The 12,664-nt window shown below is 32.2% G+C and overlaps 1 protein-coding gene across 3 annotated transcripts in view; it reads left to right on the top strand.

The window, feature by feature from the left end:
• The first annotated feature begins 300 nt into the window (after positions 1 to 300).
• Positions 301 to 12,664, top strand: part of LOC130895504 (torso-like protein) — a 38,666-nt gene continuing 26,302 nt past the window's right edge. Inside the window, exons 1-2 of one of the 3 annotated variants that reach the window (XM_057802835.1) lie at positions 301 to 560; positions 615 to 657. Coding sequence is in view for 1 of the 3 variants with exons in the window: in XM_057802832.1 (XP_057658815.1) it covers positions 2,435 to 2,461 (27 nt within the window). In the remaining 2 variants the exon portion in view is untranslated. Of the gene's footprint in view, positions 561 to 614; positions 658 to 2,432; positions 2,462 to 11,044; positions 11,208 to 12,664 lie in introns of those variants that run through there. The other 2 variants (XM_057802832.1, XM_057802836.1) reach the window with 2 other exon arrangements.

The following is a 12,664-nucleotide window of genomic DNA, read 5'->3' as shown; positions in this document are numbered from 1 at the left end:
TATTCCGCGTTTTAGAAGTCCAGATTTACGATGTTCACCTGTATAAACTTACGTATATAGATTCCATGAAAACAGAATATCTCTTTTAAATACCTAAATCAGTCTATTATTGGTTATATTCCTAATATATAATTTTATAAGTATTTACACGAAAAGAAACCTGCATTGACAACATATTGCCGCCATATTTCCTATAATAGTTACAGCTTTAATGTGTCAGTGATAGATCCCTGTAATTACTTTTTTATAACTTCCATTTTTAATTTGAATCTGAATTGATTTAATTTTAATTCTTAAAACTTAATAAACGCCATAAAATGTTTTATAAATTCATAGAAATGCATATGCAAAACTAAAAACTTGAGTGAATCTGCAAAATTTAATTGAACGAATATAATGATTGACTAAATGCAGACATGAATTGACAGATATTCACGGAAATAACCTCTTCGAAACTGAGAAAATTTGTTACAAAAGTCGGGTGTCAGATTGAAAATTCTAGGAAGTTTTGTGTGATCAATATTTGCAATGAAAAATTCTATTTAGGATATTTTTTCAATGTAAGAACCGATTTACATGTTTTTAAAAATAGTAATCTAAAATTTTACTTGCAGAGAACTTGAAAGTATATTTATATGGGGCTTCAGAAAATACCAGGTAAGTCAAATATTAAATTTACACTTATATATTAATATGTTTTTTATTATATACCAGTCAGCGATTATTTTCTGCAAACTGCACAGAAGCAGAGTATTTTCATTTATTAAATCAATACAGTGAGAGAAATTAAAGAATTTTTTGAGAAATATGGTTCTATTTTAATTCTTAGAGTTATTATCTTGTACTAAATACTTTCTTCGTGATATTATTATCGCAGTTGAGATCCATATTCTAGTAAATATAGAAGCAATAAGTAATGACATTTGATATAAAGTACAGTAGAATACACTGAAATAAATCTTTTTTCATATAAAAAAGTTATAAGAGTGAACTAATATATTAACAATTATTAAGGACTTATTGAATATAGCAGGAAGCTTGACTTCATATTTTCAAGATTTTTTTCAAATTCATATTGAAAATTAGGTGTTTAAGATTTACTTAAACATTTAATTGCAGAATGTATAACTTTTCTGTTGTGCCCTCTTGGTCTAAAAGTTTTCCCTCCAGTAGAAAGTTTCTCTTTTTGGTTAAAAACTGCTAAACTAAAAATTCAATTAGTGAGCACATTATCAGCACAGAAAAATATTCAAATGCAAATGCCAGCATCAGAATATTATTGTGTAAATGAATGAAATGACAAAATTTCACCTACAAAATAAAATTATGGAGAAAAGTGCCCTGTAAAATTCTATTTTGCATACATGGAGCGTTCCTTATGAACTGAAACAGACTAAATCGTTTTTATGAATCTACTTTGAATCATTACCATAATAATGTTGTATTTGTTAAACATTAAACTGCAGTGATGTATAAAATAAAACAGAACGAATATTTTGAACTATAATTATACTCAAATTAAAAGTCAGATCCACCCCTCCACTATTGACACTTGAATTCGAATGTTTTTATGTATATGTGATGTAGTTGTTAATTTCATTTTTAGTTTGTTACACTATTGCAGATGTTAAGATATTGTATAAACCTGTGTTGCCAGATCTAGGTTCATTTTTTCCGAAAAAATAATGTTTGTTTATGTCGTTAAATAAAATATAAAGTTTTAAAATCTGTATCTTCTTCTGAGAATAAATATTTATGGTTATGTTAATGATATTCGTGTGTATTCGAAGAAGATATGCACTTTATATTTGGAATTACATATAATTATTTGTGTGGTGGGGTGATTGAGTGTTATTAACATACCTGAGTCCTTGAATTCGATGGCGCGATTGTAAGAGAAGAAAGGTGAATCGCGACATTGAAACAACTTAATACATAGATGCAAAAGTAACGAAAATTGAAAAGAATAAATCGAATTGAATCATACTTTAGTTGATTTTAAAAACGGAATAAACAAAATGATTTTTATTGTTGAGTATATTGGATTTTATATCTACATCCTTACAGTCGATAAACTGAGGGAAACTTCACCTCCTCTCGGACTTCAGTTTCGTACTAGCATCCAAAAATTTTGTACGATCTTCAAAAATATTCCATAGAACCTTTTAATAATACAGTTGAGCACAAATATATTTTATTGTGGTGAAATTGTAATGAAATGTAATTTACGATGAAAATTATTTGGTGGAATTGTATTCAAGTTCATGGTTTCTTCTTAAAAAGGCTGTTGTTAGTATAACATTTTTTTTTTCATTCAAATCAGCTTTATTTTCAAGAGAAATAAAGATCATTGACATCTACGTCAGCATAAGCAGTTTTTTATCAGTAATATATTTCAGTCACATCTTATTTTTTGAGTGAACGTAGTTTTAAAATGGTTAAATTTACGAGGCATTGTGTGGTAAGTTAATTTTTTGTCATTCAATTGTAGATAATGTTATTGATAAGCAACGAAACGTTCTTGATTCAGATTTACTCTATATAACGCGGAATTCACGGGAGTGTGTTTATCAATCGAAAATATTTTCCCCATGATACCCAAAAACCAATTTACATATTTCCAAATTAATAATTTATTTTTTATTATTGACTGACTATTTATTTGTTATGGTTACAAAAATGTATAGTAATATTATTGTTTGATCAATTTGTAAAATGAAAAGGGGGTGTTTTGGTGATTTAGATCTTGCGATATTTCTTGAACAGTTTACAGATGACCAGATCCTGGTTCATCCCATAATGCTTTTGATTCTACGTCGGCGACGGTTCTTTTAGTTTAAGATCCGGCTGCAGGATTAGTGCGATCATCGATTTTTTGCTAAAACCCAAACTTTCATGCATATTAAAGAATCGATACAATTAATTCATTTTGAGGAGTGGATCGAAACTGAATCGTTCACTTAAACGAATCGTTTTGCCCGCCCCTAGTGGGTATGTGGGTTGATACAGTTGGTTGAGTGTTTGTTGCAAAATAGCTTACAAACATCAAACTGTTGGATGAGTGTTTTGCAGCTTCACTCAGTGGTTGAATGTTTTTTACTTAATGGTATATTGAAGATTCAAGGATTGTGGGTTAAAATGTTATCTGTATACGTCCTTGAAACGCTGATAGGGCTTAAATAATTTTTGCTTAATGTAGAAAGCAACATATTTTACCATCAGAGTTGGATAACTCATTTTTTTATGTTTTGTTGGTTAACTCCTTTTTGCATAATACCATCCATTTATAATTAGTAAAATGTTTTTTTACCAGGCTGCCTATCAAAATTTAGCCGTACTTTTAATTTATAAACTTATAAAACATTTCGTTCCCTTGCTTTTCAAATATAATCTCGTCTACATCACGCGGCAATTCATATAAAAATTCTAAAAAATCACGGTTGCCATTGCGCGCCTGGCCTCACTACTTCGCAGCCAGGTGTAAACAGGTATGATTTCGATAAATTTGTACGTTCATTTATTAATTATATATCAAATTAAAGCTAATTTTTTGCATTTATTACTATTTATGGTTGTCTAATTAAATCCTTCAGCAAATAAAGGTTGCAGACCGTTGTCAGACGAAGACAAAGATTGCCTACTGTGAGACGCTTTTAAGCTGTTTTTTCTGTGAAATTGGTAATGCATCATTACATACATACATCAATACAAATTGTCTAAAAAAATTGTAGTTCTAAAGCAAAAAGATAAAAAAGAATTTGCAGAGCACAAACCGTAAGTATTTCGGTATACAATTTTGGCATTTCCTGTACCACTTTCGACAAATAATCGTCGTCTATTTGATTGCATCGGGTTCAGGTTCAGGGCAACTGTGACCGCCGAATCATTAATTTCAGTACTTTCTTCCTTTCCAATTCTTTCAAATATTCTTTGTACAGCTTCGAGGAATTTTCTTTCCGAGCAGACGCTAGTTAGAACGTATTATATTTTCCTTCTATATTTTTTATAGTCTTTTTCAAAATCCCTTCAATTTTTACCAGGTCTCCAATCGTTCTTTCTCCAAAATATACCCAGCCATCACCGAGCCTCCGCCGTGTTTTACGGTCGGGATTACACACATAACTAATATCCGTTTTTTCTTTGACTAGCACACAAACAATTTTCTCTTACACTGAAAAACCTCAAACTTTGACTCATCACTCCATAAAACTCTTTCCCAATCTTCTTGCATCCAATTTTTATGTTCTTAAGCCCACTTCACTCTCTTAATTAAGAGGTTTCTCCACTACCACTCTTTTAGGGTCTCTCAATCTTCTTTTCACTGTAGAAATACTTGAAGTCAAATTCAGTGATCTGAGCTGCTATCTTTGGGCCTGTGAGTCGTCGATCACGTTAACTGATCATTACAATACGTTTATTTTCAGTGATTAATGCATGAGTTTCAACCGATAATTTCTTGGTTTTACCCGTTTTAAAACGTACAAGTCTGAATACGCTAGAAAGAAAACAATTCGTATACGAACTTCACAAAAAGATGTCTTGGTCCAAAAAGTATAAATCACAGTACGTTCTTGCGTCTCACTGATCTAACTGGGACTAAACTACAATCATAAGCACCGAAAAAATTGACAATATGAAAGAGAAATTTGTTAAAGTGTATTATTTTGAAATTTAGTTAATGAATTATGGGGTGGGTCAAAGCATTTGACCGGTAGTGTATATATATATATATATATATATATATATATATATAAGCGAGAGAAGAGGCAAGTTACATAACCGTTACAAAAAAATATTTATCAAGGTAACCGTTGATCCGAAAAATTGATAACGAATACCGTTCACTCTCCGAATAATTTTGTAAACACCACAAAAAAAACTAATTTTTCTATCAATATTAGCCAAGAATTAGCACATTGGTTCTCATGAATGGCCGAATTGAAATCGAAAGTGACAATGACCTACTTCGATTTCGCCTATAGCTAACAGAGAAACAATGCTACTGTTATAGATTTCATTCTATCTTAAGTATATAACGAATTTGATATGAAAATAATTCAATGATGTACATAGTGTTGTCGATGAGAAAGAAAAGTCATAAATAAATAAACTGTGTTAGTTATCAAGATATTTTTTTCCGTTAGTTCCACATGAGCATCTTTAGAGTCAGACTGTCCGTACATCGCATGTTTAATTTCATCGTTGATGTAAAATCTTTATTCCTTAACTTGGCCTTAAGCTTTTCAAAACTAAAATAGTCGGGCGGGGCCAGATCAAGGCTATATAGCGGATGCTAAATCTCTGTGAAGTCACAGCCTTGAAAAGCGAAGCAGTGTGCATTGTAGAATTTTCGTGAAGCAAGAGGACACCCCTCGGCTAATTTTGCCTAGCATTTTTTCGATCATTTTTTGATACAACTGTCTAAGTAAATCGGTGCTTTGCATTCACGGTTCACGAATTTTTTAAATTCTCTATAAATCTCCGTAAAATTTTTTAAGATCCTATACCTCTATACAATGAATTTTCTTTTTCAAAACTTCTATATAACGAATTTTTAGGGATACTGGTTAAAAAATCACCATGATATAACGATTTTCTTATTAAGGACTTCAATAGCGTATTTAACTGCTAATTTATTAAACTGTCTACGTCTTTCCAAAAAAAACCGTGTCAACACGTGTCTAGTGTTACGGTAAACACAATGGGAGTTTTATTTTATTTTCTAGAAAATGCGGTATCATCAGGTCAAACATCGACCAAAATTAACCAACGTTGCCTTTGAACTTCGCTATAACGTAATCCTCGATTTTTTATTCGGTCCCTTGAAATTCGTAGTATCGAGGTTGGACTGTATTTGAATCCTCAAAATCAATCAAAACTTGTTGTGGAAAAGCGGGTCTATAATTTTTAAGCTTCCATACAGTTTTTGATTTGTATTGGTCTTAATACTTCCCTAATCAACAATTTTATAACAGCCCGAAAATCAATCTGAGACATTTTCCAAAACAACTTGACTTAATGGTCTTCTGATTGATTCTCGTCCCCAGCGAAGCAATTTAGACCAATTTTTAAGCTTCCATACAGTTTTTGATTTGTATTGGTCTTAATCCTTCCCTAATCAACAATTTTATAACAGCCCGAAAATCAATCTGAGACATTTTCCAAAACAACTTGACTTAATGGTCTTCTGATTGATTCTCGTCCCCAGCGAAGCAATTTAGACCAATTTTTAAGCTTCCATACAGTTTTTGATTAGTATTGGTCTTAATACTTCCCTAATCAACAATTTTATAACAGCCCGAAAATCAATCTGAGACATTTTCCAAAACAACTTGACTTAATGGTCTTCTGATTGATTCTCGTCCCCAGCGAAGCAATTTAGACCAATTTTTAAGCTTCCATACAGTTTTTGATTTGTATTGGTCTTAATACTTCCCTAATCAACAATTTTATAACAGCCCGAAAATCAATCTGAGACATTTTCCAAAACAACTTGACTTAATGGTCTTCTGATTGATTCTCGTCCCCAGCGAAGCAATTTAGACCAATTTTTAAGCTTCCATACAGTTTTTGATTAGTATTGGTCTTAATACTTCCCTAATCAACAATTTTATAACAGCCCGAAAATCAATCTGAGACATTTTCCAAAACAACTTGACTTAATGGTCTTCTGATTGATTCTCGTCCCCAGCGAAGCAATTTAGACCAATTTTTAAGCTTCCATACAGTTTTTGATTTGTATTGGTCTTAATCCTTCCCTAATCAACAATTTTATAACAGCCCGAAAATCAATCTGAGACATTTTCCAAAACAACTTGACTTAATGGTCTTCTGATTGATTCTCGTCCCCAGCGAAGCAATTTAGACCAATTTTTAAGCTTCCATACAGTTTTTGATTTGTATTGGTCTTAATCCTTCCCTAATCAACAATTTTATAACAGCCCGAAAATCAATCTGAGACATTTTCCAAAACAACTTGACTTAATGGTCTTCTGATTGATTCTCGTCCCCAGCGAAGCAATTTAGACCAATTTTTAAGCTTCCATACAGTTTTTGATTTGTATTGGTCTTAATACTTCCCTAATCAACAATTTTATAACAGCCCGAAAATCAATCTGAGACATTTTCCAAAACAACTTGACTTAATGGTCTTCTGATTGATTCTCGTCCCCAGCGAAGCAATTTAGACCAATTTTTAAGCTTCCATACAGTTTTTGATTTGTATTGGTCTTAATCCTTCCCTAATCAACAATTTTATAACAGCCCGAAAATCAATCTGAGACATTTTCCAAAACAACTTGACTTAATGGTCTTCTGATTGATTCTCGTCCCCAGCGAAGCAATTTAGACCAATTTTTAAGCTTCCATACAGTTTTTGATTTGTATTGGTCTTAATACTTCCCTAATCAACAATTTTATAACAGCCCGAAAATCAATCTGAGACATTTTCCAAAACAACTTGACTTAATGGTCTTCTGATTGATTCTCGTCCCCAGCGAAGCAATTTAGACCAATTTTTAAGCTTCCATACAGTTTTTGATTTGTATTGGTCTTAATCCTTCCCTAATCAACAATTTTATAACAGCCCGAAAATCAATCTGAGACATTTTCCAAAACAACTTGACTTAATGGTCTTCTGATTGATTCTCGTCCCCAGCGAAGCAATTTAGACCAATTTTTAAGCTTCCATACAGTTTTTGATTTGTATTGGTCTTAATCCTTCCCTAATCAACAATTTTATAACAGCCCGAAAATCAATCTGAGACATTTTCCAAAACAACTTGACTTAATGGTCTTCTGATTGATTCTCGTCTCCAGCGAAGCAATTTAGACCAATTTTTAAGCTTCCATACAGTTTTTGATTTGTATTGGTCTTAATCCTTCCCTAATCAACAATTTTATAACAGCCCGAAAATCAATCTGAGACATTTTCCAAAACAACTTGACTTAATGGTCTTCTGATTGATTCTCGTCCCCAGCGAAGCAATTTAGACCAATTTTTAAGCTTCCATACAGTTTTTGATTTGTATTGGTCTTAATCCTTCCCTAATCAACAATTTTATAACAGCCCGAAAATCAATCTGAGACATTTTCCAAAACAACTTGACTTAATGGTCTTCTGATTGATTCTCGTCCCCAGCGAAGCAATTTAGACCAATTTTTAAGCTTCCATACAGTTTTTGATTTGTATTGGTCTTAATCCTTCCCTAATCAACAATTTTATAACAGCCCGAAAATCAATCTGAGACATTTTCCAAAACAACTTGACTTAATGGTCTTCTGATTGATTCTCGTCCCCAGCGAAGCAATTTAGACCAATTTTTAAGCTTCCATACAGTTTTTGATTAGTATTGGTCTTAATACTTCCCTAATCAACAATTTTATAACAGCTTGAAAATCAATTTGAGACATTTTCCAAAACAACTTGACTTAGTAGTCGAGCTCTACTTTAATGAAACGGATCAAAGCGGCAAGTTCAAACTTTGTGTAAAGCTTTGTCGCTGATGAACGCACTCTATTTACTATACAGGGTGTTTCAGGAATAATGTTGTGACATGAAAAGTATTTTCTCATACGACCCATTGTTTGTGAGTTATAGGCATTGCGAAATCAGAACTTATATTTGAGTATATTTCCTAAACCATAAATTTTATCACTATTTTTAGATTGTATAGGTTGTCCCTTTAAAAGTTATAGATTGGGTATGTCCCGTCTCTGGCCTTCAGATAGTAGTGTAAAATTATTTATTCCTATAAATACACTACATAGACATACGTAATCATCCATTAAAAATTCATAATGTTCGAATGTGTAGATTAGAAAATATACTTAAATATAAGTTTTGATATCGCATCTTCAAAGGCCTACAACGACAGGGGTCGTATGAGAAAATTGTTTTATGTCACAGCAATATGGTTTAATGGTTATATTAATTGGCACTGCTTGTATTTTTTTCTATACAATAAAAGGGTTGTCAGAGTTTCCTTGCTCACAAATCATAATCATTTGCAAATTTTAATTAGAAAAATCTACTTGTTGTTCCGTCACCGTAGGCGTCACTAATTTTAAAAGTGACAGTTTTGTTAAACAGACTGGTGAAACTAATTAAAAAAAAAACCAATTGACCGTTTAATTATTCAATTCAGTCACACATTTATTGTTGCATTCATTTCTGCAGCGATAATGTCATTATAAGGTATTGTATGAGAAAAAGAATTTCTCAAAATACTTTAATGATATACCCTCTTTCTAGAAATAAAATATTGTCAATTACAAATCGGTTTTTTTAACGGGCGTAAGTCAAAGAAAGTAAACTTTCGAAAATCTAAAAAAACTGTATAAATCAAAATATTTCACTCGAAATATTTTTAAAAAAATTTCAACATGTAAAGAAATACAATTTAAAACAGGATTCAAAATTTACACTTTTATCTTTATCCTTCATGTAGTTATATAGCTCTAAAATGTGAAAGTACCGCCCTTTTAAAAAAAATCAAGTTGCAAGGATATAAAAAACTATTAAATTTCAAGTAAAAACTGTTATTTGTGAATGTTTACAATTTAATAAAAAGATGATAGTTAAATTACTTGAATGAGGTTTATAACAAGGAAAAAAATCAAAGATGTAGATTTGAGGCCATATTTCTGATTTATGGGTTATCGTTGGCTTCTTCAATCGCTAGTAATCTCTTGAGATCTGTCATCAGTTGGCTAGTCACAAATTTCTTCGAATAATCCCCGATGCTCGTCTGGAATGTAGGCTCTCAGTTTTTTAATATCTTGACCTTGGTAAGCCTTAACCGAAGGTGGGGAGAGAGTATCCGCTTTTGTCTTAGCCAGTAAAAAGTTGTGATGAATAATACCTTTTAACTTAGATCCAAAAACAAACATAAAGAGAATATTAATCTGAAAGTACATTTTATCCTTCTTATCTGTGTTTTTTCCTTTTGTTTCTTATGATATACACGATTTCTTGTAAAATAAATTTTGCCATGTCTTGAAATTTAGAACTATATCAGATGATGTAACCTCATGACTTATTAAACCGTAATGAGTTTTGCGATATTATGTCAGTTATTTAAAGCCTTAGATATTATTCGGAAATCCGTGTTACACGGGAGGAAACTGTCGCCGAAAACAGGGAAATACTGAGTGACCTTCTGGAAACGACCTGAATCCGTCTTGGTTTTTATTTTGGCCTGAACAGTTATCACTGAACAAACAAAACTCAGTGTATTGGTTTGGTACTGATTTTAGGTATTTATTAAGAACAAACCTCCTCAGTGCTTTTTCGTTACTACTAAGATTGTGTATTCCTAAGCAATTAACTAACAACTGTCTCATGTAGTATCATTCCTGAACGGGAATTTTAGGAATAGATACAGTTTTCAAGTAATCAAATGCTAACGACAAAATATGTTTTTTATCTTTATCTTCTTGTGACTGTTCGTGCTGCAGTGCTGAGTAAAACTTCTTACCTCTTGATTTATGTTTTTATGTACCATAAGCTCTGCAACTGCCGCTGGTTTAGCTACATTATTTAAAGTAGGGAATTGTCTCTATAATATTGCCAATAAAACTTCAGGGTGTTTTCGCATGTACAATTTCCACATCGTTTTAATATTTAGATCAGGTGGTAAATAGTAGCTTTTCTTACCCTTGGAATAGGTCCCGAAATCAAACAACAGAATCAATAGAGGAAGTGGACCCGCGCCCTTTCAAAATAAACCAAAAAATTAAAATGCGGATTTGACCCATTGCTACAAATCGTTTTTTTTTAACAAAAATTGATGTATTCTGATGTTTAGACTACAAAACCACCAAAACCGGAAATTGGTAAAAAAAAATGGACTTACGCCCGTTTAAAATAAACGATTCATTTAGATTCTTGTTTCGAGGTTATATAAAAAATTAAATTAAAAAAAAATACACGCGTGGCGTACTTCCCCATGATTGATTTCAAAATGTAATTTTTGATAATGTAATTATCATATTCAACATATTTGATATCACATTGATAAAATTACTGTTTCTCTGGTACTATCAAATTAATTATTATTGTTACGAGATTGTTGTTCATTTATGCGATGTTAACAATTAAATAAATTGAAATAAGTACAAACAATAATAGTTTGTTGTATCTTCTCGGAAGTGATTGTTATTATTTTGTGTCGTATAAGTTTTTATAGCACTTTATCAAGTAACAGGTATGTTGTTGCTTTCAATCATCGGCCGTTTAAAAATGTTTATATTTATTTAAATATTATAGTCTAATTATAAATGAATACTAAATTCCAATAAAAAATTATGAGATTTGCCATTTTCACCAATATCCTAGGTATATCCACAAAGTAACTTGCGTACCTTTCAGCAGTAATCCTTAACTAAGTTGGAATGTCTGTCGGACGTGCGTTTCGACAACCTAGTTATCCTCTAGGTGTCAAGACTTAACTTTCATTTGAGACAAAGTGTGCCTCTAATCCATTGATTGTCATTTAGTTTCTGGGGTGTCCCCAGATTTCATCCCAGAAAGAAAATCATCACAGCTTCTTTTTTTGTTGCGTGTTCCAAACCTGAATTGCACTATTTGTTGTATTGTTCAGACAAAAGTCTTCGAAATTTTTCATAGCAGTGAACTTACGATTTTGCTCAAGATCCTCACCAATTGCATGGAGCACTGCAGAGAACACTTCTAGAGCAACGATCTGAGTCATTTTTAACTGCCGTGCATCCCCGGAACAGCGATAGCGGCGCTACTATTAATAGCCATTGAAATAGAACTTCCATTGTGGATATACCTCGAAGTTTCCATTGAGGTTAGCACAATCGATAATATCTGGTCGCCAAATCTGAAGAAAATGGCGGATACTCAACTAATTCGAGATTTTACGTTTGCGCTTTCCTCGGCACGATCCATTTTGATACTGTGAAGTGATTATCGAATTCATTCTCTACTGTAGGCATGTAGACATTCGAAATACATGCTTGCCAAGCCTCGATAAAAGTCCTCAAACGCAAGCGGTGTTTGGATTAGTTTGTGCGAGATTATCGCCGATTTGGGATAATGAGGAGATTCGAAGACAAGTTAAAGGAAGTTTGTGGCAAGCTCATTTACATGTTGGGGCGTGTTTAGTGCCGATCATGCAACCCCACTTTCTCTATCGAACTTTTCCTTTCCCGTTTTTATTGATATACCCGACAGAACTTTAAAATCCACTTCATCTACGTTTGCCTGTATAGCTTGGAAGTCTGAAACACATTAATGTACTCGCAAACGAAAAGTTTACACGCTCTCCAAGCCTTGGTATGGTATGGCTTGGAAGAGATTGTCTTCTGCAGAAGTTGAAATGGATTAAATGTTTATTTGTTGATTGTTGAAAGGTTCTCACGACGATTTTTTTGATCCCTGAATATTATGATGAAAAAATGAACAACGAAAATGTGAACAACGAAACATATTATAGAATGTTAAAATAATTTTATATATTTTATTTTTATTCAACTTATACTGAAAGAAAAGTTATGAAATTACACCGATTACACCAAAAATATTAATTTTGATTTCATCTGAAAATGGCAACATATTTAGAAGAAGGTTTTGCCAACACATCCAAAGTATTTCTTTTGTAAGCGGATTGCTACTTGATGCTTGCCTATTTCTAAG

This window comes from Diorhabda carinulata, chromosome 6 (assembly GCF_026250575.1).
Source record: "Diorhabda carinulata isolate Delta chromosome 6, icDioCari1.1, whole genome shotgun sequence".
In the NCBI taxonomy this organism is placed as follows: Eukaryota; Metazoa; Arthropoda; class Insecta; order Coleoptera; family Chrysomelidae; genus Diorhabda; species Diorhabda carinulata.
The sequence above is the reverse complement of the archived record's forward strand: the minus strand, read 5'-3'. Positions and strand labels throughout refer to the sequence as shown.